General features: G+C 40.5%; 1 protein-coding gene across 1 annotated transcript in view; it reads left to right on the forward strand.

Annotated features, from left to right (window-relative positions):
* Nucleotides 1-17,082, forward strand: part of MTMR12 (myotubularin related protein 12) — a 32,871-nt gene extending 15,789 nt beyond the window's left edge. The window contains exons 6-16 of the mRNA XM_026035723.1: nt 570-663; nt 2,943-3,066; nt 3,510-3,585; nt 5,509-5,615; nt 7,733-7,857; nt 9,311-9,389; nt 11,042-11,112; nt 12,218-12,390; nt 13,187-13,354; nt 14,218-14,379; nt 15,121-17,082. Of these exons, the coding sequence (XP_025891508.1) occupies nt 570-663; nt 2,943-3,066; nt 3,510-3,585; nt 5,509-5,615; nt 7,733-7,857; nt 9,311-9,389; nt 11,042-11,112; nt 12,218-12,390; nt 13,187-13,354; nt 14,218-14,379; nt 15,121-15,699 (1,758 nt within the window). The 3' untranslated portion in view covers nt 15,700-17,082. The remainder of the gene's footprint in view (nt 1-569; nt 664-2,942; nt 3,067-3,509; nt 3,586-5,508; nt 5,616-7,732; nt 7,858-9,310; nt 9,390-11,041; nt 11,113-12,217; nt 12,391-13,186; nt 13,355-14,217; nt 14,380-15,120) is intronic.
* The last annotated feature ends 9,080 nt before the right edge of the window (nt 17,083-26,162 follow it).

Raw genomic sequence — 26,162 nt, forward strand, 5'->3', positions numbered from 1 at the left:
TTGAGACCCTACTTGTTTGCAAGGCTATAGGTTTCCTTTGAAAGAGACCTGCCTCATTGTATTAGAACTTCAGTTTTCACTGGGCAATAGTAAACCTTAATCAAGGATCTTCCCCAGTACGTAATGGGTGTCCAAGGTGGCACAATGCAAACATGAAAATATCTTAGTGTAAACGTCCTAATGAATACACAAAAACTTTGCTGACAGTGAGAAACATGTTAATGTTTGAAGTATAAAATAAGATAATATTTAAATATCTTACASTTGCACATCTTTGAGACCTCAGATACTTGAATTTCTCTGAATTCAGATATTCTAGAGAAACCTGAAAATTTTTATCAAGTATCGGAGTGCTTTGTGTGTGTCTGTGTTCTTTTGTGGTTCCTGTTTTCTGTCTAGCAGTAGTCCTGTGCAATGTGCTGATGTAGTAATACCTCTCCTATACATCACATCTTTAGTCTTATTTTGCTAAGGTATTATACAAACCTTGGGAGAAGTGATTAAGTTATGATGTTTACAYTGAGTTTTATTCATCCATGTTGGAGTGTTAATCTTTGGTCCTTTCTCAGATTGTCAGTGGGATAGTTCATCATAGCCAGACGCCTAAGCTGCTTAAACGCTTGTTTCTGTTCTCTTATGCATCAGCTGCCCCAAACAACACAGGTAAATGCTTCTACATATACATTGTTTTAGGTTGTATTTGTTGCATGTGCTTTTCTAAACAGTCTGGGGTGTTTAGTATCTGAGTTTGCTCGTCTCAATGCTAACAAGTTTATTTACCACATTTTCACTTGTTCTGCACTGTTAGATTTTGCTGTTAAAAATATCTGATGTTCATGTACCTTAACACAGATGGTGGAAAAAAATGTCAAGAGTAGCATTTGAAATTTGAAAGCTGCTTAGCTTGTCCTCCTAATCAACGTGCTCTCATATTTTTTTAAAAAAGTATTTTTCCTGTATTATTACAGTGAATTTCCTGCTCTTAAGTGGTAACTGTTGTGGCATCTCCGAAAGGATGTCCCTTTTTGCCCTTAACTGCAGGCAATCTGCAAAAAAGAAAAAAAAAAATTAAAAAAAAAAAGAATAAAGTTTACATAGCAAGGTTCAGCGGGATTCTAACTTCATCACAGCTGATAAGTAAATTAAAATATAGTCTTTCCACTTGATCAAACCTGGCTGAGTAAATACATATGCTGTAAAACTCAAGGCATGTTTGTCAGTGCTCTGTCTAGCACTTCACAGCTCTGAGTTCAGCTGCAGCGATAGTGGTGTCTTAAATTTCGATCCTGATTTTTAGTGCGACCAGGGCACTTCTTGGGTACAGCAAAGAAGAGAGGAGAGAAAAGCTTCTTCTGGGTATTAAGCATATTTCCTAGGTTCACCAAATTCTTGAGAAGAATATTCTGGAGATTGTCTAGTCCAGCAGTCCTGCTCAGAGCAGAGTTAACTAGGGCAGGTTTACCAGGATTATGTCCAATTGGGTTTTGAGTATCTCCGAGGCTGGAGACTCCACAACCTGTTTCAGCATTGGAGTGCCCTCACAGTGGAAAAGTGAGTGGTGTTTTGTTTGTTTGTTTAAATGACATTTTCTTTATTTATTGTCTCCTGTGTCCTGTTTGTTCACTGCGTGCAACTGGGATGAGTTTGGCTCGGTTGTCTTTACACTTTCCTACCAGTTGCTGAAATGGTGCTGAACCTTCTTTAAGCTAAACAATCCAGGTCACTCAGCCTCTCYTCATATGTCAGGTGCTCCAAGCCCTTCGTTGTAATAGGCCTTTGCTGGACTCCCTTCAGGGAGTCCATGTCTGTCTCATACTGGGAAGCCCAGCCCTGTTGCAGGGCCCCAAATGTGGTGTCTCCAGTGCTGAGTGGTGAGAGAGAACCTCCTTCCTCAACCTACCAGCAGTGTCTTTCCCAGTGAATAAAGACCATGTTGGTTGCTGTGTTGCAAAGGCTTTTGTTTACTGCTCAGATTGCAGCCTTAGCTGTAAATGATGTTCATTTTGAAGCACAAACATCAGAAAAATGCTAAGTTTTTTTTCTAGGCAGAGATTAAGAAAATGCAGGTGCCTGCTCCCTATAGCAGCATTGAAATGTTTTGTCAAATTCTTCCATATAATAAATCTTACATAATATGTACCTATTTCTTATTCTGTGAGCTTTCTACAGGATGAACAGACCAGATAGACTTCAAAAATCGATCTTGTCTTTTATAGTCTGTCCTTCTAATCTAATTTGTCCCTTACAACTCAGCAACATTCTGTGTTTCCAGCTGTGTGCTCTTCATCTACCATATATTCTCACTGTGGAAAGTGTACATTTGCCATTGTATCTTCCATAGAAATTCTAGCTGTTTGTTTTTCAGGATCAGTTGATACTGTAGGGTACTTATTTATGATGTGTCTAAAGTTACTGGCTTTGTATCCTGAGTTAGGTGGGTTTGATATGTGTGGCTAAGCTAACCTGATTTCATAACTAGTTTTGAGCTTGTTACATGAAAATGCAGGGGAAAATCTTGGTTGAGAAGACAGACCTTACTGCTATAATCAGTTTCCCGTTCTTATCAAGTAGCTGAAGTGTTCAGTGTAGAAATCTTACCAATGATGAAAGAATGAGCATTAAATAAAATGGGATATCTGAATTGTAGAGAGACTGCTGCTAATGAATGTCAGCTCTGTCCTTAAGTGTGTAATTGGATGAGTTGGCTRCAGCAGAGTGCAAAGCAGTTTGCTGACAGTGTGTGAAGTCTCAGCCTAAACGTGAAGAACCGTAGCAGCTCTATAAGGCCTAGCTGGCTTCAARGAAATTTTATCTTGGGCTCAAGACTCTATGTAGAAATTGTTTTAATTCTTTTAAGAGAAATGGTTCCTTTTCACTAGGAATACTTTCATGTTAGCAATTAAGTAGTTCTCTGCAAAACTGAYGTGACTGATATGTGACAGGTGGCAGAAACCAAACTGTGATGTTTGATACTCTCGAGGACTGGCGTGATGAGCTGGAACGGACCAAAGGGAATGTGAAATATAAAGCAGTGGTCACCAATGAAGGCTACAGAGTTTCTGAAAAGTAAGCCTGCCCTAACTAATAATAAACTGTGATATTAGCATTTTTAAACATTAATATTCAGCACTGCGATATAGTTTATTAGCATGAATTTCTACTACTTCTGTAATCTGACACAACTCCAAGTTGGATRCGGCTAAGTTAGTCATGACGCTTTTTTAGAGATCGGTTTCAGATATATCTGCAAAAGTCCCACATTTAACTAACATCAGAAAGGCAGGAGAAGGTTGTAAAGAAAACAATGAACAGCTCGGGATTAGGGGAGAGGAGGGAAATCTTATCCCTGTGAAAACACAAATGACACAAATCTAGTGGGAAAGCTTTTTTGTAGCTATAAGAGTGAGTATATAATTAGCATGTGTGATAGAGTACTTGCCATAATTAATGGGAGCTCAGAGACTGTTCTTTGTTCAGCCCTTAATTAAAAGAAGCTTTTGTCATTCTAGGTTGCCTTTGTATTTTGTTGTTCCCATATGTGTCTCTGAAGAGAGTATTTTGAAGTTCCAAGGCAGAGGCATTCCTGTAAGTAAATGTGTATTGTTGAAGGAGAATAAATGCTTCTAAGAAGACAAAGCTTTACCTGATGCTTTAGGTGTTATTGCATTTTAGCTTCAGAATTTGTCTAACAGTTGATACATAGCACACTGCGTCTGTAGAAGGAGAAACAGATGTTGGAAGGAGAGTCAGAGTTTTCCCATATTCCCCTAAGCAGTGTAAAGCAAAATACAAGACTTAGTGGTTCACATCTCGCAGTTAGTTATCAAATGCCTAATGCCCAGTAGTTGCACATGCTACTAGTATTTCCTTCCATGTGTATTTTCACTSATAACAAGTATCTGACCACCAAGATGGTGCGGCATGTATGGCTTGAAGTGCTGTTTAGATATTGAGGTGAAGGTTATGCATGTGCAGGTCTTGATGAATACCTCCAATTAGCCACCGTGGGTATCACTAATAGTATGGGTGTGGTGATTGCAGCATCCTTGCAAAGCCAAGTAGCCTAACTGAAAAACTAGTTCTACCGGTCCTGCCAGAAAATGACATTAAATATGCTCTTCTGCTCCCTATAGCAAGGTGACTGTAACTTCCTGTGTGGCACCRCAGTTTAAGAACTAGCAAGACAGTGTAGAAGAAGGAACAAAGAAATGTCACTTCCGAGATGTTACCTTAGTTGCTGAGTGTCTGTTGAATTTGCCAGTGAAAACAACGTGCTCTTAAATTGTCTTTTGTGAAGATGCTTGTATATTGTACTGCCTAATGTGACCTTTCAGACAGTGAGCCTCAGAGTAGTTTGGCTGACCTGTTCTCAAGTAGTCAACAAAACAGCCTATAGTAGATGCTATGTAGGAGTAAAGTGTAAGATGCTTTGTGCTTCCTTTCCTCCCTTCTCTCCCCGTGCCTTAATTGTGTCTCGTGTTGTTCAGAGGCCCCGGAGAAACTTTCTAATTAGTGTAGAAACAAGCTTGGCTGTCCTCATTCTGTTTGAAATGGAAGTGAGGTGGCAATATAACCACTGCTTCTACCCTTGATGGGTTGAAGGGTTTGTGCCTCCTTTTGAGGTACACCTCTTGACTATGAGTTGATGGAACAGACCCCCTTACCAGATTTTTGATGCTGTCTCCAAACCATAGACTTATCGCAGAAAGTAGAAGCCAGCTTGGTTTCCTTTCTGTTCTCCAAGAGTAACCTCGGGCTAAACCCACTGATTCTTTTGGCAGTTATTGGGGAGAAACAAGGATGTGCATAGGTGACTGAGTCTTAATTTGGCTTTGGTAATTTTTCTGATGAAAGGATTTCTGACCTTAAGTTTCAAAGTGAGTTAAGATTCTGTGGAAGCTGCAAGCAGATGYGACTCATGAACTCTGTAGTGGATATAAGGGAATTGAGAAGCTCAGTAGTTGAAGGTGTTCCTTGTAGCAAGCCAGTCCTCAGTCAGATTAGTTGTGGAGTTCTCGTTTAGTATCTTACTTTGTATGCCTAGGTAACACTGACATATGCACAGATCATGGCAGTGATTTTTGTGAGTTACCTTGAGGTAGAAATATAAGAAAAACACCATTATGTCTAGTCTACGTGGAGAAACTGATAGGTACTATATAAAAGCCACTTAAGGGCTGGCTTAGTTTGGCGTATTTCCAGCATAACTTAGACAGTAGCCGTTTTGATCATTTTTTCAGCTCTGAGACAATTTGAAAGTAGCGTTTTGATTATAATCTGACATCTTGTTTCTCTGTGTCAGCCTAAAGCTCTGTTTACAGTTTGCAGCTGCTAACAGTGTAATTAGGCATTTCATTTTGGTGCAGATGTTCAGGTTTGCTCCTGATGGGTTCACTGGATGCATCAAAATCAACAGAGCATAGCATGGAGAAATCTACTGGACTCTATTATCTTGGCAGATGCTTTCTATAGGCAGTTGACTAATTAGTACTTGATGTCTTCCTGCAGATTTGGTGTTGGTCTTGCCATAATGGGGCTGCTCTTCTCAAAATGTCTGCATTTCCCAAAGAACAGGATGACAACACTTCACAAATGCAAAAAGCCTTCTTGGATGGGTCAGTAATAGCTATTCTGTCCACAACACTTTGCTTGGTATGGACCTTGCTTCTCTTTTTCCATATATGCTTTGTCTTTATACTTGCACGCATCAGGAAACAAGTTCTAGATCTAAAAGTAGTTTTTATTGCTTTAAACTCTGAGCATAACCAGCATCACTGGTCTGTCTTGCAGGACTTTAACATCACTGAAGGCTTGTTTGGGGGAATGTGCGCTAGATGAATCTGTACCTCCTGTGAATAGATGGAAGCAATTAGAAATAAGCTAATAAAGCAGCTTGAAGTGCTATAGATACAGAAGTACCACTAGCTGAAGGATGCAACTGTGTTCRCAAGCAAGAGAAGTCCAGACTTTTAATTACTGAACATTAACTTGCGAGCTAAACTTGAAGCCTTTCTATAAGGCTAGCTGTTCTCAGAGCTAGATCTTTGTCCTCATATATTTCATTTTTTAATCTAAAATGGCTGAGACAATCTGGAAGTTTGCTATTGCTGCTCTCAGGTGCAGTGCCRGACAGTAGTACACTGTTTCAGCTTAGTGAGCACAGCAGAAGGCTGAAAAATGTCAAAGCTGACAGAAGGGGAAGAGCAGAGTTGCCTGGCTGTAGCAGTTGCAGCAGTGACTTGCTGCTGTTTTCTCTAGTTAACCTGCTTAGACTCCTGGAGAGACTTTCTAACCCGCACAATAGGTTAGTTGGGATCCGTATGTGCACATAACCTCACTGTCAGCAGTTTGTGCTTCAGACTCTGGTAACTGCATAGAGCAGCTAGCTGGTAGCTTATTTAGGTACTTGCCTTTTTTTTTGTTTGCTTTTAAAGTTAAGTACACTTGCATGGTAAAGGCTTTTAACCCTTTCTGCAGATTCCCTAACATTCTGCTTTTGAAATGAGGATGTTCACATGATTTATGTCTTACTATAATGTTATTTCAAATTGTGAAAGTAAGAAAAAAAATCTGTAAGCTTTAACAGAATATTAATTGATATTCTGGGCCCTCCTCTTTGGTTATCTGAACTTGCTGGCCATGTTCTTTTTATGGAGTATTAGTGGTTAACCACAAACGTTTTAAAATGTACATGTAAATTGTGCATAAGGATGTGTTAACATGCTATTGTAATGGTAATCTGATCTCCTAACCACACAGCATATGTATATTATTGACAGCTTTTCTTGGTGCAAAGTTTTGTGCAGAGCTTGATCTTCTGGCTTAAACATTTCAGTTTGGAACCAGTGTCATAGTTCACAGATAATTATTTTCATTCCATTCTCAAAGAACTGATCCGTTCCCAAGTAGCCCTAATGAYTAGTATCTCTGAGCTTGACTCGTGCAGTTCCTGCTTATAGCAGACTTCTATGTTGCAACAAACAGCAAATAAATTCCTTTTTCTGTGCTGTCCAAGTGCCCRCAAGGCTTCACCCCTAAGCAGAATCAAGAGCCGTTCTTCCCAGATCTTAACCATAAAACATCAGCATGATGGTGAATGGTTCTACTAAGCTGATACTCGTCTGGGATGATGGTTGAGTACTTGACTTAGACCCAAGGTTTATCTGTAGTCCAGGCTCATCTCTACCTCTTCTCTGCTTTCCCCACCTCAGGAGGGAAACTAGCAGGTACACAGTGTAGATAGGAAAGGATGTAGACTTTCAGTCCATACAATTTTCTTCCTTTATTCATGTTTTGTGAGCAGATCTGGCAGGTGAGGGTCAGAATGCATTTCAGGTGGTAAAAATGAACAAAAATTTGAAGTATGTGGAAGATTTAGCTGTTCCTGTCCATTCGCTTTCTCCAGGTTCACCTCTGAAGAGACGGTTTCTATTCTAAAAAGCAGTAATACGAAGTAGAGATCTTTGTAATATTTGTAAAGCTCCACAAATATGCATAAACACTGCCTCTTTTGTATCACTGGAACAGTTAAGATCAAAACTTTTCCTAAGCTTGTAGGCAAGCTTCCTGATAGTATTTTAAAATGCATGTGAAGATGAAGTTCCCATTATGTATATTTCTTAGTCTTACAGCTGTTCTTTAAATCATGCATGTTAACTTTGTTTCTAGGGATAGTGGATGGTACTTTGATGTGTGAAAGCAGAAAGCTTAATATCTTGATAATTTGATTTAGAATCTATAGGACAATTAGCAATCCTCCCTATGAGCTCCTGAAAACAGAGGACCTGTCCAGCAGCCTTCCATCTCTGCAAGATATTCAGACTGCCTACACAAGATTTAAACAGCTCTTTTTGATAGGTAAGTCTGACTTTAATGTATTACATTAGTCTGAGACACAAAACAGTGCTGAGCTTTTTYGTGAGTGCAGCCCTCATCTTTATTGATGTTCTGTTTCCATTTATGGTTAAAAGCAGCCTTCTAAACATGTAACTGAAGGCTGTGTTCATTATTGCTGTGTGAAGTTTTGTGATTTTCAACATTAATATGACTTGCAGTATCGGAAACTGACTTTTGAAGAGTTAGAGCAATTACTGGAGCTGTAATGCAAGTTATACATGAGCTGGTTTTGAACTGTTGTGYAAGAGCTTTTCAATCTTGCCCAGTTCATTTACATATTAAGTGTTAAAACTGTGAGCCTTTGGGCTATGTCAATAGTTGAAACTAGCTGCTGATTGATTTTTTTTTGCCTTAACTCCTATTATGAACTAGTCACACTTCAAAACACGAATTGTGTGAATTTGCTTCTGTTGTCACTCCTTGCAGAGCAATCAAAACTACTGTAAATCATGAGACCCCTGGAAATGAATAAAAATGAGCCATGTGCAATTGTAACCTTGGCTTTCAAGTTCTGTTTTTAACACCTTACCTATTTTGTTGTCATGAAACTGTGCTTTGGCCTTACCTCTAGGAAGAACAAGGTCCAACTGCATGTGCACAGTGACCTATCTTGGGAAGTGGGTCTTTTGCAATATTAAATGGGGGCAAATGTTGCAGTGCCCTGGCTTGTGGCCTGCTGGCCCCTGGCCACAGTTTGCTCAAGGCTGCTTGTGCTGGACCTGATAGAGCAGGTCATCAATGAGGAGTTTTAAAAAAAAAAAAGTTATCTGGAAGTTGATACTGTGTATAACTTGACCTGATGGATGTCCTCTGTATGTGGTGATAAGCTACAGAACACTGGGTGTAGGGAGCAATTCTAAAAATTGAATGAGAAGAGCGTGAATTGAGGAGCCTCCTATGTAAAAGGCCTTTTAAAGGTCAGAAAATGAATTTGAGAAAGCAAATTGGGAAAGATCAGAGAAGACTATTCAATCTGAACAGAATGGCTAGGAGCTTTGAACATGTGCTCTAATGCTTAGGCTCAGAGGACCTCTGGGTTCTATGGTCAAAGTGAAGTAAATTGGAGGGGAGAAAAGTGTGTTAAGGTTGAGCTTAAATGAGGAGGGAATAAGAAGGAGGCAGAAGAGTTACAGGTACAATCCAGATAAACATCTGTGCTTAAGGATTAGAGGTGAAAGCTGTAGAAACAAGACAGAAGTGAGTATGTGCTGGGAGTAAATACCTGAAGCATGTGGAGAGAAGGGTGGTTAGTCATAAGCAGGGTATCCACTTGAACAGTGTTTAGGATTGAGTCCTTGGTATTGTTTTAAAGCTCTTCATACTTGAAGACTAGTACAACAGATGACTGAAATAACAATTCAGCACTGTGTATATGTAAACAAGTCAAGCTTTTTTATGTGTTTTGTTTTTTTAGATAACAGTACAGACTTTTGGGCGACTGATGTGAAATGGTTTTCACTGTTGGAGAGCACGAACTGGCTGGAGATCATCAGGTTTGTCACATATAATAATCTGTCCTTGAAACTTAAATGAATTTATAGTGGATTTTGTAGCTATCTTCTTGAAATACAAAGGCATTCTTCACTTTCAGTAAGAAAAAAAGACAGACTTATCCTATTTATATCTCTTACTTCCATACCCTGAGCCTGTATTTTTACAGGCAGAATAGTGTTAACCTTCCCACACTAAAAGATGTGAGAATCAGCAGACCACTCTTCCAGCAAAACCTTTAAAGTTGTAGATCCTGTAGTTTCACTCCTGGTCTTAGTCACCTTCTTTCCAAACTGAAGATCCTGTTTGTTTCTTGCATGAAATCTATTTCATGTCTCTGACTGGCCTTGCCATTCTTCTCTGTACTCCTGTAATATCCTTTAGGAYGGGATGAACCGCAGTACTCAAGATGTTAGCCCACCACAGATTTATAACATGACACTTGTTCTCAGTTTTGTCCCCTTCCTCTACTGATTGTTCCTCAAGTTCTTTTTTCTTCTCTCGGCAGTCCACAGTGAGTAAGTCTTGGCATGGTATTGGCTAACTTAAGGCTTGTTTTAGTGAAATACTGCAGYTGTTCTTGTCTTCAGTGTTACTTTGTGCCAGCTGAATTATCTGCCCGTTTATTATGTGATCAGCTTGCTGTTGGGAAGAGCTCCTTCCATCTTCTGCAGTCAGCTGTAGTCCTTTCTTCTCTGAATAACGGTCAACAAATGCTGCCAAATTGTTATTCAGTCTTTATTCTAGAGTTTACAAATGTGCTGAAAGAGAGAAGTTCTAGGGAAGGTTGTATGTTGAGGGAAGCAGTGACATAATTACTTTTATTTAAAAAAAAAAAAAAAAAAGGTAAATATCAGCCTGAGTTCTTRTCTTTGTTTTGAGACGGGTCATTTCCATACTTGAATCCAGTTTCTTCCTGAGTTGGCCTGTTCTTGGCTCTTGCAGTCAGTAGAAATGCYTCTTCAGCTAGCATAGAAGCTAGAACAGAGAATCTGACAACTCCACACTTATTTCATAAGCTGTCAACTTCTTTAGTGACCTAACCAGCAGCAAAAATGCAGTTTGCATGCAAGCTTTTGCTGAAAATAGCTTTGTGAAGAGTTTGGAGCAGAAACCAACTGCCTTGTTACATGTAACTGCCACTTGCATGTAGTTTTGTGATCTTTCATCCTGCGCTTTTGTCATCTTTGTGTGACCATCTTTGGAATAAATTTGTCTCTGTTTACAGCATCCTATTGTCAATTCTTCACTCTGCCCCTCTAAAGAGCATTGTAAGAGAGATGCTATATAGGAGATATATAGCATATAGTGTGGTAGAACTGACTTCTCCCAGGATTGAGATCTGGACATAAGCTATGGTTACAGTTTGTGTAGTGGCTGATGATGGTCCAGAATAAAATATGTATTATGATTGTACTGAGATGAGAACTGGAGATACGAGGTTGATTGCCAAATAAAGGTACCTTCCTGAATTTTTCAAAATCAAACATCTTCTCATTTACTCAAACTGAGCAGGTTTTTTTGTAGTCACTTTGATAGAGTAGGCAGCTTTCAGTAGTATGAAGTTCTCACCTTCTTTTAGGGAAAACCAGTGAGAAAAACTTAATTGCAAAAATGCTATTAAAATGTCTTATTTTTCCCTGTACCACAACAGGCGATTCTTGAAAAAAGCAATTGAAGTTGCTGAATGTCTGGAAAGACAGAATTCAAATGTTCTCCTTATAGGTAAGAATGTCTTGAGTATATCCTATATTTTTGTTTTAATTCTTTTTACTTGCTAAATGTAGCTTAAGCTGTCAGTTTAATTATGGTGAAGGCTGATAAAATTCATAAATATCAGTCCTTCATAAGCATCAGTCCTTCAAGTACTTACAGCCTCATATAAGTTTTGGAGTTGTTTTCTCCAGGTAACTAAGTATAGTCCCAGACTAAATGTGTTGTGAATGTGAAAGCTGCAGATGAATTTGCATGCAAGTCATGTTACCTCTTATGCATTTTTGTCTCCTCAGATATTCCATTGAAGGTCTGCTAGACCTTTTGCTGTACTTAAAACTTGAAAGAAAAAAAAAGAAAAAAAAATGAGAAGAGGTTTTAATGTTGGTTCTAGAGAAACTGAATAGTACATAGTGCCTGTATTAAAATTACATGCAAGAGGATATTCTTGCATACATCTTGAACAGTTTGTTCTGAATTGGGGACAGCAATCAAATAGAGATATAAAGTCAGCATTAACCCTAAACCTGTTTCCAGATTACTGATATAGACTCCCCACTTGAATACATGCTGCTGTTTGAGAAACCTGGTGTGGGGACAAGATGCTTCCCAGAGATCTCTGGAGGGTGGGGAGTGCGTGTTGCATAAGGAGACAGTTTCAGTGCTGCCGTGTGCTCCTTCCCACGTGTCTCTTGTGCATGTTTTAAGATGCTCTCAGCCCCAGCCACACCTTGAAGTGGCACCTGCAGGTTGGGAAGGGTGGGGATGGATCCTTGGCCTCGTAACATAGGGCACAAGGGGCAGCCTGTGCATTGGGAAACACTAAAGGGAGACGGAGGAAAAGCTATAGCAGTCTTTGCTTTTGTGTTTATTTGTATTATTATTGCAGTTACACACGTTTTGTTTAACTTATTACTGATTATATCCTGGTAAGTGTATACACCTTCAGGTTTTACAAGAACTGGTATTGAAAACATTTCTCTCTGGTATAACAATTCTAAGAAATTTTAGGTATAACTTTGTTTACTTAGCCAAAGCTAGCAATATTTTTATTATGTCATCCTTAAAACTTGGGCACAGGGAAACAGTGTGGCTTTTTTTTTTCCCTCCTCTGCAGAAGAGAGTGCTACTGATCTGTGCTGTGTTATCTCCAGTCTGGTTCAAGTAATGATGGATTCCTACAGCAGAACAAAGTCCGGATTTCAGAGCCTTATTCAGAAGGAGTGGGTAACTGGAGGACATAGCTTCTTGGATCGTTGCAACCACTTGCATAAAAATGACAAAGAGGAGGTACAACTTCTTTAGTTTCCTTATGTGCTATTTAAAAGTTCACTAAGCATGAAGAGGGGCTTGGATGTCAGGCTACGAAAATCTACTTTTCCTGAGGATCTCTTTTGTTTCATGAGATGATGTTTTGAACAATGTCACTATTTTTGTTGTTTAGAGTTCAGTCATGTCTTGCTGATTAAAAAAACAATAAGAAGAATTCCTATTTACTCTTCAGGGGTCTTTTGAAAGGCTTCTCATATCCTTTTAAATTTTATTAAACTGTAGCAACTAATGCAACAAGAACATTCAGTTCACTTGTATCTAGAGTTTAGTTTCATATGGTTTTTGCTGCAGTCTCATGTATATTTTCAGAAATAAAATGTTGTACAGAATGAATGTCATAGCTGCAAAGTGGTTATAAAGATTCTTGATCAGAACTAATCTACCCTGATTTGCTCACTTCAAATGACTTCAGACTGCTATTTTTCATAGCAGCTTAGTATGTGCTAGGATGTAGGTTTGTTTGTGCTTGTATAGGTATACAAACTAGGTATAGTTTGTGCTTGTATGTGCTAGTTCCTGTGTGCCAGGATAGAAAATGACATCTTTTTATCAAGAGATATATATATCCAAGGGATAGCTCAGGCTTTTTCAGGGTTCAGGTAAAGCTGTAGGCAGCAATTCTGTGTTTGTGTGAGTGTGTGTGTGTTTCCCTATAACTTTGSAATTTGCATTTGGAGAGACTGAATACAATTAGTACCTGGCTTGCACGATAGGATATTTTCCTTGTAACTGATTCAGTATTTTCTTTCTTTAGGCTCCTCTTTTTCTGCTCCTGTTAGATTGTGTCTGGCAGTTGGTGCAACAGTATCCTCCAGCATTTGAGTTCACGGAAACTTACTTAACAGTCCTGTCAGACAGCCTTTATGTACCCATTTTTAGCACTTTCTTCTTCAACTCACAGCATCAGAAAGACACTAATACGGTAAGGGTTTGTTGTTTTGGGGTGCAGTGCCTTGGAGAGCAGCTTTGACCAAGGACTAAGGGGTGCCTAAACTCACTAGCCACACATGAAAGTTGATGTCTTCAAAGGGAAGGAAAGTAATTTTAATGTAAGGAGTCAATTTCAGGCTTTCTCTGTCCTATATGATATAGGAAATTAGATTATTTGCTTCATCCCATAATAGGGGGAAAGTTAGGAATGTATTAGCTCAAGTGTGTGGCTGTAGTCTCACAGTTCTTGTATTTAGGTAAAAATGACATCCTGCTGTCCCGCATTATTTTTCATCAACAGTCTTGTGTTTTATACTCATTCCTCTTCAAAAGCAACATTCCTGAATGTTGGTTCCTGTGTATCTCTAGTCTCAAAAGCTGGAAGTAGCGAAGTTATTCCCTACAAGGCTGTACAAAACCTAAAAAAGGCAAAATTTGCTGTCTCTTAACTAAGGTGCGATGCTAACTTTGAAACTAAAGCAGTTCTGCAGTGCTGAGGAGTTAAGGGACTTGGGAGAGGCCTCTTGCCATACAACCTTAAAGCCCCCTTTTCTGTCCTCTCACTGCCCCAACCCTAAAGAATTTGTGTCCATTTGTCCAGCTTTTAAAATAACTTGTTTTTCTTACACTTAACACCTTTTTACGGTGTGATCCAAGTAACAGGGAATGTCATCTGAGTAGAAGTGAATAGGCAAGAAGGCTAATTGTGTGGTCCAGCTATTGCAACAGCATTTTTGATCTCTGTGCATTCAGTTCTATGGATTCTTCTATAGAGAAATGGTTTCCTTAAGTTCACCTTGACTTAGTCAAAATTCCTTTCTAGCAGTCTTAGTGGTGACCTGTTTGTTTTGGCAGACTGGTGAAAGCCTCAAGACACAAAGTGGTCCTTTCAAATTTCTTACTGTGTGGGATTGGTCTGTGCAGTTTGAGCCCAAGGCCCAGGCTTTGCTGAGCAACCCTCTTTATGCAGAGAAGTTAAAACCCGATAAAAGTCAACGGAAAACTACTCGATTCAAAGTAAGTTATTTGCTTGACTGTTTTAATCATAATAACATCTTGCAAAGTTAGTTGTGCTTCAGTTTGCTTACAGTAGAAGCATTGGCTCCAGATTTTGTTTGACAGAATGTATACACACCTCACCCTTCTGGGGTTTAAGAATGCAACTTGTACCAGTCTCGAGTTAAAATCACTGGTTTAGTAACACATGAGCGTAGGGGTTTTTCTTAATAGTTCTGTGCAAGTGTAGTGATAATTTCTATATGGGACTTAGAGCTAGTGTGTTGTGGCAACTCACCTGGAAGGGACTCATTTTGTTGAACCAAGTGCCTGATGGAAAGACAGAGCAGGCTCAACTGGTGCCTGAAATATATCTGGGTAAGTGTAATGTTATCCAGGATAGTGATGATACTGGATGGACTGTTTGAATACAGAAAAGTAGCGTGAATTCAGTAGCAAAAGCTTGTTTGGAGAATCTTCTCTCCTTGTAATCTCCTTGTAATGGGGAATAAATTCTGTTCTATAGAAAGCATTCTTGGCTGAAACTGCCTGCACAGTCTACAACATTATGTGTAGATCCTCTGTGTGGTGGGAGGCAACAAGAAACTCTTGAATTAGGAACTTCTAAATCAAGTGCTCTTAATTTCTTGTATGACTAGCTTAAATTTTTCAATGTAATATATTTAAAAGGAGAGGAAAGAAAGCTCTAATGTATGCAAATCAATATTTTGGTATATTTATTTCTTTTTCCCCTTCCCAAAGCATCAGCGGCAGCTTTCTTTGCCATTGACACAAACGAAGTCTTCTCCGAAGAGAGGATTTTTCAGGGAGGAAACGGATCATTTAATTAAAAACATTCTGGGTAAAAGAATTGGCAAGTTCATCATAAATTCCTCAGATGAACCTCACAATAGCTTCAAGGARTTTTATGATAGCTGGCACAGTAAACCTGTTGACTATCATGGTCTTCTGTTACCTTCCATCGATGGGCCAGAAATCAAAGTCTGGGCTCAACGGTATTTACGATGGATTCCTGAAGCCCAGCTGCCTGGTGGTGGTACAATAGCCACAGCTGCYAAGATTTTGGACTTGATGGAAGAAGTACAGAGCTTGCAAGTGAAAATGGATGAAGAACACAGCCAAGCTATTTCTCGAGATGTGCAGGCCGTCCCCATGCTGAGAAATTCTGCTCGTTTGTCATCCTTGTTTCCCTTTGCTTTACTTCAGAGACAGTCTATTAAGCCAGCTTTGCCCACTAGCACTTGGAAAGATTTGGAAGATGAAGATGACTTGGTCAAGAGGGATGATGAATTYGTTGACCTAAGTGGTGATATGTCATAAATTGTATATAAATTAAAGTATGATTTATGTGCCTAAAGTCTCTGTTTTAAATGTCTTGCTATATTCTAACATAAGGAGCTCAAGCATCTGCAGCTTCAGTCAGTTTGTGGAGTTTAAAAAAATAACACAAGATTGGTTGGGGAAAAAAGTGACCATGATTAACTGAGCATATTTTAAACTTCTATTTCACTCTTAAGTGTTGCAAAACTCACATTTTTAGCCTAGGTCTAATAAAAAACAAGTCTATGATAGAGCAGCCATATGGCCACTGTTTAAAAAAAGCTTTTCTGTGAAGGTGGCATACTAAAGACATGCAGCAGTAATCATGAGGAATCTGTTGGATGTCAATATTTTATCACCCTTCTTCCSCTTGAGCAAGACATACCAAGATCGGTATTTCACTGTCAGTCAGTTGTTAATACATCTGCTTTTTCTCTTTCCTCTTGTGAAATAAACAGGGAAAGTGGTAACTAAATATAAAAATTACTCACAAATGCCTGGCTGAGAAATCAACCTGTTGTCACCATGGTTCTTTGGGCTACTCCACTGTGAACTGAAGGCAGGTGCTTGTCAGCCTTGTGTTCACCTCTGGCTTGTGRAGCTGCTTCTTGGGTAGTATTTTAATGGCAGCTGCCTCTCCTCAGCCTCCAGCAATAAGGATCAGATGCAGGGCCTTAACTACATGTTGAGCCTTACTGTGGGGCTCTTGTGCTCTGCTCTCCTGCTGCTTTGCTGTATTAAGTCCCCAGTGCTCCCTGATGATTGTAGGAAGTGACCTGAGACTCTTTGTCAGTACTACTTTTTCCTCTTAATACAGTGAGAGRTTTCATTCCAGACTCAGTTTATACCAGTTGCCTTTGAGTTTTTCTGCAGCTTGCACTGGGACCCTCCACCTAGCAGAACAGTTTGCAGTCGTGCAGGGAAGCTGGATTTGCAGCTCTCGCTGCTGGCCATGGAGCGGTGGTGCAGCTCCTGAATGTGGCTTTCAGGATCATTGCAGCCTGTTGCTGGATGTTACAGCAGTACCTCAGTGAAGAGAAAAAGCCATAAAGAAAATGCCTGTCAACTTTCTCATCTACTGTGTCTGTTTATGTAAAAATATTTTTGCTGCGAATAGTTGCCCTTTGTAAAGTTGAGTTTTACTTGGTTAAATCTATTTTGAATGTGTAAATTCTACAGTATCCCAAGAATGGATGCAAGTCATAAAATAGTTACTTTGAAAGTGTAGAAATTGAATGTTTTCTCTGTACTCTAATACAAATGTAAAGATCCAAGCTTGAAGACTTAGGTGATGGAGAAACCGTCCCCTAAATTGGATCAGCTCAATGTTATCAGGGAAATTAAACTAGGTTACTGACCAGTCACTTCACACTGAATTATAGGTATAGCCAAAAAAAAAAAAAAAAAAATCTGCAGTCCTCTAAAAATAAATATTAATCTGTTAAATGTATGTGTATAAAGGAGGGGGGAGCTTAATGCTACTTGATGCCAAACAAGCTGCTCAAATTTTGCCTTAAGTCTTAGTAGTAAAAGGACAATATTGAAGTTCAGAGCATTTTATTTAATAAAAATAAATAAAAAGCTAGTACTTAACATTTACTTCTGTGATATATGTTGTCTTAAAGCTAGCACTTGCTGGAAAAGGCCTGTACTGCACTTGTCCTTCAAACTTTATTGCTATAACTAAAATGACTCATATGCTGTAATACTTTCTTTGTGATCTGAGCAATGCATTACGGGGAAGAAATAACTATCATCAAGGTTTTGTGTGTTGTTGGGGTTTTTTTTAAGCACTGCCATTGGGGGGAAAAAAAACCTGCTAATGGATTTTTCTACACTTTTGATTAAACTGTTGTAATGTTTCTGTCATGAAGATAATGTATTTATATTAAAGGAGAGATGTTGGACATCTTATTTGTACATAAGTTATCAAAGTTTCTATAGAAGAGACATATATGTGGAATTGAACAGGGGAACACTTTCAATGTAGAATAAATTCCATTATTGTGTGTTTTCTGCACTATGAGATTGGAAATGTATTTAATATTTTTACTCCAGGCTTCCGTTTATACCTCCAAGTTTTTACACTGAATGCAAGCTAGAAGCTTTACAGGTCTTATAAAAAAAAAAAAAATGCTGTTATTTCTCTAGTGGGCTATTTAGAGACTTTCAATAAAATATACTTTGACATATTAGTCGTGACCTAAGAATGTATGTTTAAGCTCTCCTTGCAAAATGCTGTTCTGTATCAGTGTGGACASAGGCTGGGCTGACAGGGGCGATTTGAGTTCTCCAGAGGATATTGAAAGGCTCTTTGTGGGATCTTTAGTGCAGAAGTCTGGAATGGATGTGCTAGTGTGGAGGTGCTGTCAGTGCAGGAGCAGCCACTGTTAATACCACATAACAGGAGGCTGCCCTTCCTTTAGGTGGTCTAAAAGTGCCTGCTAAATGTCCCTTTGGGGAGGGTTTCTGAAACAGGGCCTCTTTCAGTCTTGGCTTTCAATGTATCTGTCTCATTACGTGGCTCCTCCATTGGAGAGGAAGGTGTGTATTCTTACTATATTAAACTATGCAACTTCTTGAAACTCTTTGCTGCCCCTGAATATTTCTCAAAACGAACATATAGAGCATGAGCTCTGGGGTGGGCACAAACCATGGAGTGTGAGGGGGAGAAATATCCAACATTTTGCTGTAGATAAACTACAGGTTTTACATAAAACAGCATTAATGCAGTCACACATTCGAGGGCTCTGTAAAGGCAGGATGYTTTGAAGGGCCTCTGCAGGACCGAGGCTTAGGCCGAAGCTCCTCCTGCGGCCTGGCCGGCGGCCGCCCCGGTGGTGGCCATGGAGGCGCTGGAGCTGGGACCAGGCCAGCTCTACAGACCTCTGTAGAGCTTTCCTGTGTTCATGCTCAGAATGAAGCTCTTGYAAGCGGCAGCAAGTGACCTTCAGCTGTCTCACTGTGTGTTACTTCTCGGTCACAAGAGATTCCCGCTGTTCTGGTGTTTGGCAGGAAGCTTCACGTGCAGTCCTAACTGCCTGGTATTCACTTGAGAAGAGCTAAGTTTTAGATAAGTTTTAATCTAAAAATTAGACAGAATGGACTTAATTTTCTGGGCTAGTGAGGAGGTGGGCAACTATTTTTAGTCTTAAAATTGCATCTACAGAACTGTATGATGTCCTAGGATTAACTTAGCGGTGGGAGGGAGGCAAAACCCACAGCCCTTCACATGGTCTCGAGTTCCTTACCTTGGTTCTTCACTCAAATGTTTGCATTTTTGGGTTTTTTTTGGGGGGTTTGGGTTCCCTTTGGGGCTGAGGTATTTTCAGCAAAGCCTGACGACAYGCAGGCCTCCAGCTGGTCAGTGTTTGCAGAACTCTCCCCTCCTGGGTGAGCAGAATCCTTTCGGGAAAGGAGTGAATTTGGAAGATGATGATGGCTCTTGTTTGAGCTGGAGAACCAACTTGTGCAGGGCACCTACCACCTGAGCACAGAGGGAGTGAAAATGGGCTAGTTCGAGCTGCATTAAGAGACTACAGCGGAGATGACAAATAGCTCTAAGTCCCAAAGAGGAATGGGATTTCATAAGGACTTGTGAGAGCAGCAGCTTTCTTGTTAGGAGCCCGGAAAGGGATGAAYTGAGGATTGCCAACTTTTTGGCAAGTGATTCTACAGGCAACTGATGCTTGATTTTGGACTGTCATGAGGACAGCAATGTCCTCATGTGGAAACCCAGCAGAACATACTAGATTGCAATATGCTACTTCATGCCCAATGGCTATGTTACCAACTGGTAGATTTAGTTTATCGGTTTATTCCTTGCAGCAACTTAGTAAAATGAACTATTTCCCTTTTGTGCCTGGCTGCTTAAGGCAGGTAGATAACCTTTATTCAGGAAGTGTATTTACTAAATCATTTTATGAATTTATGCAAAACTACAGCTTCCTGTAGTTTTTCCTCTTCTGGCCATATCTCAACTCCCTGAATGTCTGTCTGTCTTCTGGTGTTTCCTACGCTTGCTCATACTGAAACACCTTCAGCTCTCCATCTCTGCTCTGTTCTCAAGCTACTTGCTCTATTAGTACTTGATAGTTTTGCCACTGTTCCTGGACAAGCCAAACTTAGTATCCCTGCTCCTGTGGAGTGAAATAAATAGATGTGGCCTGGCCATATATTCTCCAGGTAGCTTGTTGGAAATCAATAACATTTGAAACTTGTTTCTGTTAAATACAGTCAAAATTAGCTCTTTGTTTCCAGAGCTTTGGTGCAGGTGGGTGGAGAGGAAGCTGATTAGCTAAACCACGTGGCTGTGAAGGAAATGAGGAGAGGAAAGGAAACTAAGACACCTGTATTTGCAACTTGGGCAGGATTCAAGTTTTCAAGCCAAAAGCAAGGTAACTCTCAGATAGGAAAATCAGACCATTTGGAGTCAGATTGGCTACTCTGGTTTTCACTTAATGCAACATTTTGTTTTTTATTTGATTAATGGCTATTCTTGTGTTCTGGAATATACTTTCTATTTATTTCTGTATTGTATGGAGCCAATCATCAGGCCTGGGCACCTTTGAGTCTCTTTCGAGTGGCATTTTTATGACTTCTGAATGGTCATTCTAATCCTGTATTAATCTGTTTGCATAAAAAAAATAAATTAACAATAGCTAACACAGCTAAAATTAATATAGAGTTTTGCTAATTATGAACATCAGTCTTGAAGTATCTCATAAATATTACCAAACCTTGAAATGTCCGAGAGCCTTGTGGCCTAGCTGTCTAGCTAACTTTGGAGTAAGCAGGATGGCTTTTCTCTCTGTTTCTGCAGGCATTCTTTTGAAGAATGTTTATTTATGAATGTGATGACAGAGAAGAACAGTTTAGGCAGAGATTATAAATGCTCATTGCTTCATATTTTGAGGATGATGCAAGAAAAAAAGCTTCACTTTCGCTGTGACCCACATTGACAAATCAAAACAGAGTGCTTCCCACCAAGCTCCTTAAGTCCTCTACATTAATAAATCCAGCTTATTTCCTAGAGGCCACTTCTGTGTTTTCCCAGTCCAAGCCTTCCACTGTGGATTCACTTTTCAGGAATCTTAAGAAATCTTTCTTGACCTGTTTTTCTTAAGTCTTTTCTAAGACCTAAGTCTGGGAAAGACTAGTTTTATACCTGCTGTCAGTTGCTTCATTTCTCACCATCCTTCCTGTTGCGACCTCGGGAGAACACAGGAATATCTATAAGCCAGATAAGATATTCTATAGATAACTACACACTTAACGATTAACGTGCAGCCTTTCCAAAGTACAAGGTCCCTCGCTTCCTCTTCCACCTGCTTTTGCTTTTTGCACCTGCTCTGATGCAACAGAGGACTCCTGCAAATGATCACACTCCTTTCCCGGGTTAATGTCATGTAGCCACCAGCTGATTTTATAGAAAGTTTTGCTTTTGTGCCTTACTTTTCTATCAAGATGAACTTGATCTAAATCATTTTCCGGCAGTGCAAAGGAAACGACAGGACCATACTGTTGGAAAAACTTCCTATCAATAAGTAGCCCRTGGTTAAATCAGATTTTGTGCTCACTGCTGATCTGCTGCCCTGAAAAAGAACCAAATCCTGGGAGCTACCTCAAATGTGCCTGCTAATTGAAATGTTGAATAATATACATAACTTTAACTAGATGTATAACACTTACGAGAAAAAAATAGAACTAACTTTGGCTGGAGGTCACCTGTAAAGTCCTTGCAAGGTGACTAAAGAATAATTGTATTGGATCTGACTTCTTTGTTATAGTAAGAAGATAAGGTCAGCAAAAACAGCTCGGGAATACATGGCCGTGAAATCCATTTTGATGCTTTCTAGTCCCATTGTTCCTCTGGCCATAGCTTGGATGGTGAGAGTTTCGTAAACACCGTTGTGCGGCCTGGGCCGTGATTAGCCGTGTGCCACCTGCAAAGCAAACACCGTGGCTGGCGTTTTAACTTGGCATCTGGAAGCAATCACTGCTCAGAAAGTAAATTTGTATTCCTCATATATTCCTCCTTTTCTCTTCTTGGCTTCAGCCATACGCAGCTAAGCTGTCTGATTACTCAATTTGTCCCTTTCCTACTCATTTTTGCTTTACTTTAATATGGAGTGCTGGGTTTTATCTGCGTGCAGCCTGTCTCAGGTGTAGGATGAGCTCTCTATTCTGCCAGAGAGACCTTAATTTTCAGGGGATATTCATCTGCCTAACACTGCTCTGGAGGCAGCGGCCCTCTCTGTGATTCAAATGGCAGCTGAGTAGATACCTGGCAGAGATGCTACCGAAAGGGCTAGTGACCAAAATGAAGTGCCTTAATAGAGAAACCATTACTTAATATCTCGATATTAAGTAGAGGCCTGTGAATATGCAAAGCCTCTAGAGTTCTGCAGGTAATAGTGGGTGCTGGAAACAGCTGAAATGTATTTAGACCCAGACTCACTTAGGCAGCAGAAAATGATGAAGCTTAAACATTTCTCTATAATCTCTGTATCTTATTAAAGTACCRACAGCTTTACTAGTGCTGGCTGCTGACATTAATTTTCTTTCTCAGCTTTCCCCTTTTTGATCTTGTTTTTTCTCCAGCTCTCAATATTCAGTGTGCTGCAGACCGAGTCTACCCTCAGAAGGCAAGTGTCTTTCCAACTGAAACATGCACCCATGGGGAAAAGCTGACTTAAGTCTTCATATCTGTCAGAATAGTATTGCAGATGGCTCTGTGCCCCCCTCAAAATAGTTATTTTTTCCTTTGGAAGAGTTGCATTCAGTTAGCTAAATCATTTCCAAGTGTGCTAAACTGGAGTTTAAAAGGTGAATTTAATCACAGGACTAGAAATGAATTCTTTAGTACACTTGAGGTCTTTTTTTCTTTTCAAAAACAAAAAGGAGGAAGAAACAACAATTCTTGAAGGACATATAGGGAAAAGGAAACATATAATAGTGTCCTTTAACACTGTTTCTTCAATTGTGCGAGTTTGCAAAAARTTTTTAGTTGGTGGGATTTTTAGTCTATAGTGAAATCCTTTTAGATATGGCTGAATTATCAAGGTGTAGACAATGTATTTCATGCATCTATCTTAGTTTTTGCTAAATTCATTTAACTATTTCAGCTCTGCAGAGGACTTGGGTGCCATGGTGGACAACAAGATGACCATGAGGCAGCAGTGTGCCCTGGTGGCCAAGAAGGCCAACGGGATCCTGGGGTGCATTAAGAAGAGCGTCTCCAGCAGGTCGAGGGAGGTGATCGTCCCCCTATTCACAGCTCTGGTGAGGCCACATCTGGAGTACTGTGTCCAGTTCTGGGCTCCCCAGTACAAGAGGGATGTGGAGCTGCTGGAGAGAGTCCAGTGCAGGGCTACGAGGACGATCAGGGGCCTGGAACATCTGCCCTATGAGCAAAGGCTGAGAGAGCTGGGYCTGTTCAGCCTGGAGAAGAGGAGGCTGAGGGGGGACCTGATCAGCGTGTATAAATACCTCAAGGGAGGCAGTGAGGAGGAGGGGGCGGCCTCTTTTCAGTKGTGGCCAGCGAYAGGRCTAGAGGAAACGGCCACAAGCTGAGGCACCAAAAGTTCCACAGGAGCTTGAGAAAACACTTTTTGACAGTGAGGGTGACAGAGCCCTGGCACAGGCTGCCCAGAGAGGTTGTGGAGTCTCCTTCTCTGGAGATCTTCAAAACCTGCTTGGATGCAGCCCTGTGCCCCATGCTCTGGGTGACCCTGCGTGTGCAGGGTGGTTGGACAAGATGATCTCTAGAGGTCCCTTCCAACCTTAAYGATTCTCTGGTTTGCCAGCAGGTTCCATGCAGAGAGCTGCACTTGATGGAAATCTTGGTCAGTTGAAATACCCCCCCTGCTTCAGACTTCCCAGGTCTCCCAAAGATCTACATGGGACTCCTGTAAGAAGGTGAGACCTGCGTTAATGAGCGAGTGACCTCTGCTTGGCTGCCAACAAATCCTCCGTGCTGAGCTGCAGGAGCCCAAGCAGCCTCTCCACACTGCAGCAGGCAGCAGCTGCGTCATGAGACAGCAGCAGCTTTCGTCTGGCAATTAGACCAGATTTTGAAAAGTACTAGATACACAAAATTTATTGTTCTCTGGAGAACTGGCAGCAGAAACCTTGAAAAGGGGCTTTTGGACCAGGGTATTGGCTGACAGAGCTGTGTTCAAAGAGATTGTCTTGAGTTGCTTGATTTATAGAGTGTCYAAGAAGTGGGGCTGTACATTCTTGTAAATAAACCACACTGCATCAAAGATGCTCTGTTCCTGACTGGAATAACCTACATGACTCTGAATTGGCCAGCTGCCCAGATCAAGAAAGACCCTTTCCTGCAGCAGGGGAACTGGCAAATGGAGCAGATTTAGGAATTCTGGTAGTTCTTTTTCTCAGCTGTGCTAAAGACATATTAAGAAAGTTCACTTTGCAGTACTTTTATCTACGCATATGTACAGTGTCGAACCATAGACAGATCACAATACTCCACCTTGCTCAGTAATCACCGCTGAGAGTATTTCACTTTCAAAATATTTGAAACAGAGTTTTCTGCTTTGTTAAATAATTTTCAAAGCACCTTTATTAAACATAGCAATTGTGTGTTTTGTGACTCTTGCACAGGATTAAGTGATATTTTCAAATGCAAAAATGTTCACTGGGCTGCAGAATCCTCCAGATAAGATCTTGGCAATGGAAAGTGGCTAGGTAAAAAATGGCATTTTCTTAGCAGTTTTGCTTCTACTGTATATTCTACTCTACTGTGTTTCCTGAGGCCAATGGCAAAAAATAAGTCCTTGCCACCATCAGCCCTCCAGATAGGGGAACAGATTCATATAAACCATTTGCAGAAGCTTTTATTTCAGTTRCAGTAATATAGATAAGAGCAAAGTGGCCTTGTCAAGCATTAGAAATGTGCCAGAAAGCAGAAGGTTAAACTCCGTGTCTTAATCTTCTATTAACAATGACCAGCAGTATTCAAACACGACGTTCATATCTGAGGCCAATTTGTAATCTGGGCTTGTGCAGATGTAAGTAGTGCTTGGTTTCTAATGCAGGATGTTTAAGACTGATGTGGAAGTGCCTTGAGTTTCAGGTGGAGTTTGGAAAACAGAGTCCATTTGATTTGAAGAAGAGGGAACCTCCAAAAGTTGTTTTTACAGAGCTGTTTTTCAGAGTGGCACCAACCTTCCAGGATAAGCAGGGCTTGCTTTTCCTTGGCACAGTGCCTGCTCCTGCACTCCTACAGCTGCCCATGCAAGAGCCCTTCTCTGCKTTGAAGCTACATCCTCCTAATTCTCCCCCCAGGTGCATTTTGAGGCATAAGGGCAGTAAAAGCTAAAGTGTCTTCTGCCTGTTGCTTATTCTCCAGAGCTGCTTGTGGTGCTTCATAGTGCAGGATATGAACAATGAGATTATTTTTAGTTTGGGGAGATTTTAARGAATTTTTCCATTTTTTTTCTCTGAATGACTTATTGTCTAGTAAACAGCTGATAGTTATAATAATCATTGTTTTAACTCCAGGCAAGAAGAATTAGGCTGGTTTTCATGCATAAGTAAATGTTAGTGAAAACATTTGGTGAGAAAAGCCCATGTGTGCCAAAGTAGGACACCTTGATGCAGATGGTTGACTCATCAGTATGAGTTACTCTGTTTTAAATATGGAAAGCTCATATGTCACTTTTGTATCTCAGCAAGAGCAACAGGGAATTTATTTTAGCTTACAAATTTCCCTTCAAAACCAGACGGGGATCTGCAGGAACCCTCCAGGTGAGTGAAGATGCTGTCAGGCTGTGCGGCCTCCCTCTCAGTCCCCACTGCTGGCCAAGGGCTCCCTTTGTGGATGCATCGGTGCTGCTGGGAGGTTCCTGGAGCACGTCTGCACCTTCCTCTTACATGGCTAATTGTAGCTCCATTACTAGTCACCCACTGAGTTTCTCCACTCATTTTTTTTTTGCTTAAAACTTCCCTCCTGGTTTGTGAATGATGTTAATTCAGCTGCTGGTCCTTTTCTCTCCCTCATCCCCAAGGAATTCCGGGAGTCCTGAAGGTCTAATCTTGCCTTTGGTGATGTAGCTACTCACCAAGATCTCCAGATAAGAACTGGGAGGCAGATTATCAGGAGGCCAAAATTTGGGGGAGCTTTTCTCCTGAGCGGATTTCCAAGGCTATTTCATGTCAGGGGCAGTGCCTCCCTGCTGTGCATGTCTGGGCACGCAGGAAGATGGAATAAGCTGCTGATTCGCTCAAGAGTCAGCAAGACTTCCCTCTTCCCCATGCCAGGAAAGCCCCTTGGATCACGTATATGTCCAGCCTGTAGGGCTGCCTTTAAACCTGGAAGTGCAGCGCTACTGCCTCAAGCGCAGCATTCCCAAACCTCCTGCTCAGAGACCCCTCCTGCTTTGAACCGATTTCCAGGTCAGAGTTTGAGAGACAGGAATGATCAGTAGGCAAATGGA

This window comes from Nothoprocta perdicaria, unplaced genomic scaffold (assembly GCF_003342845.1).
Source record: "Nothoprocta perdicaria isolate Ctin4 unplaced genomic scaffold, notPer1 scaffold_1, whole genome shotgun sequence".
Classification (NCBI taxonomy): Eukaryota; Metazoa; Chordata; class Aves; order Tinamiformes; family Tinamidae; genus Nothoprocta; species Nothoprocta perdicaria.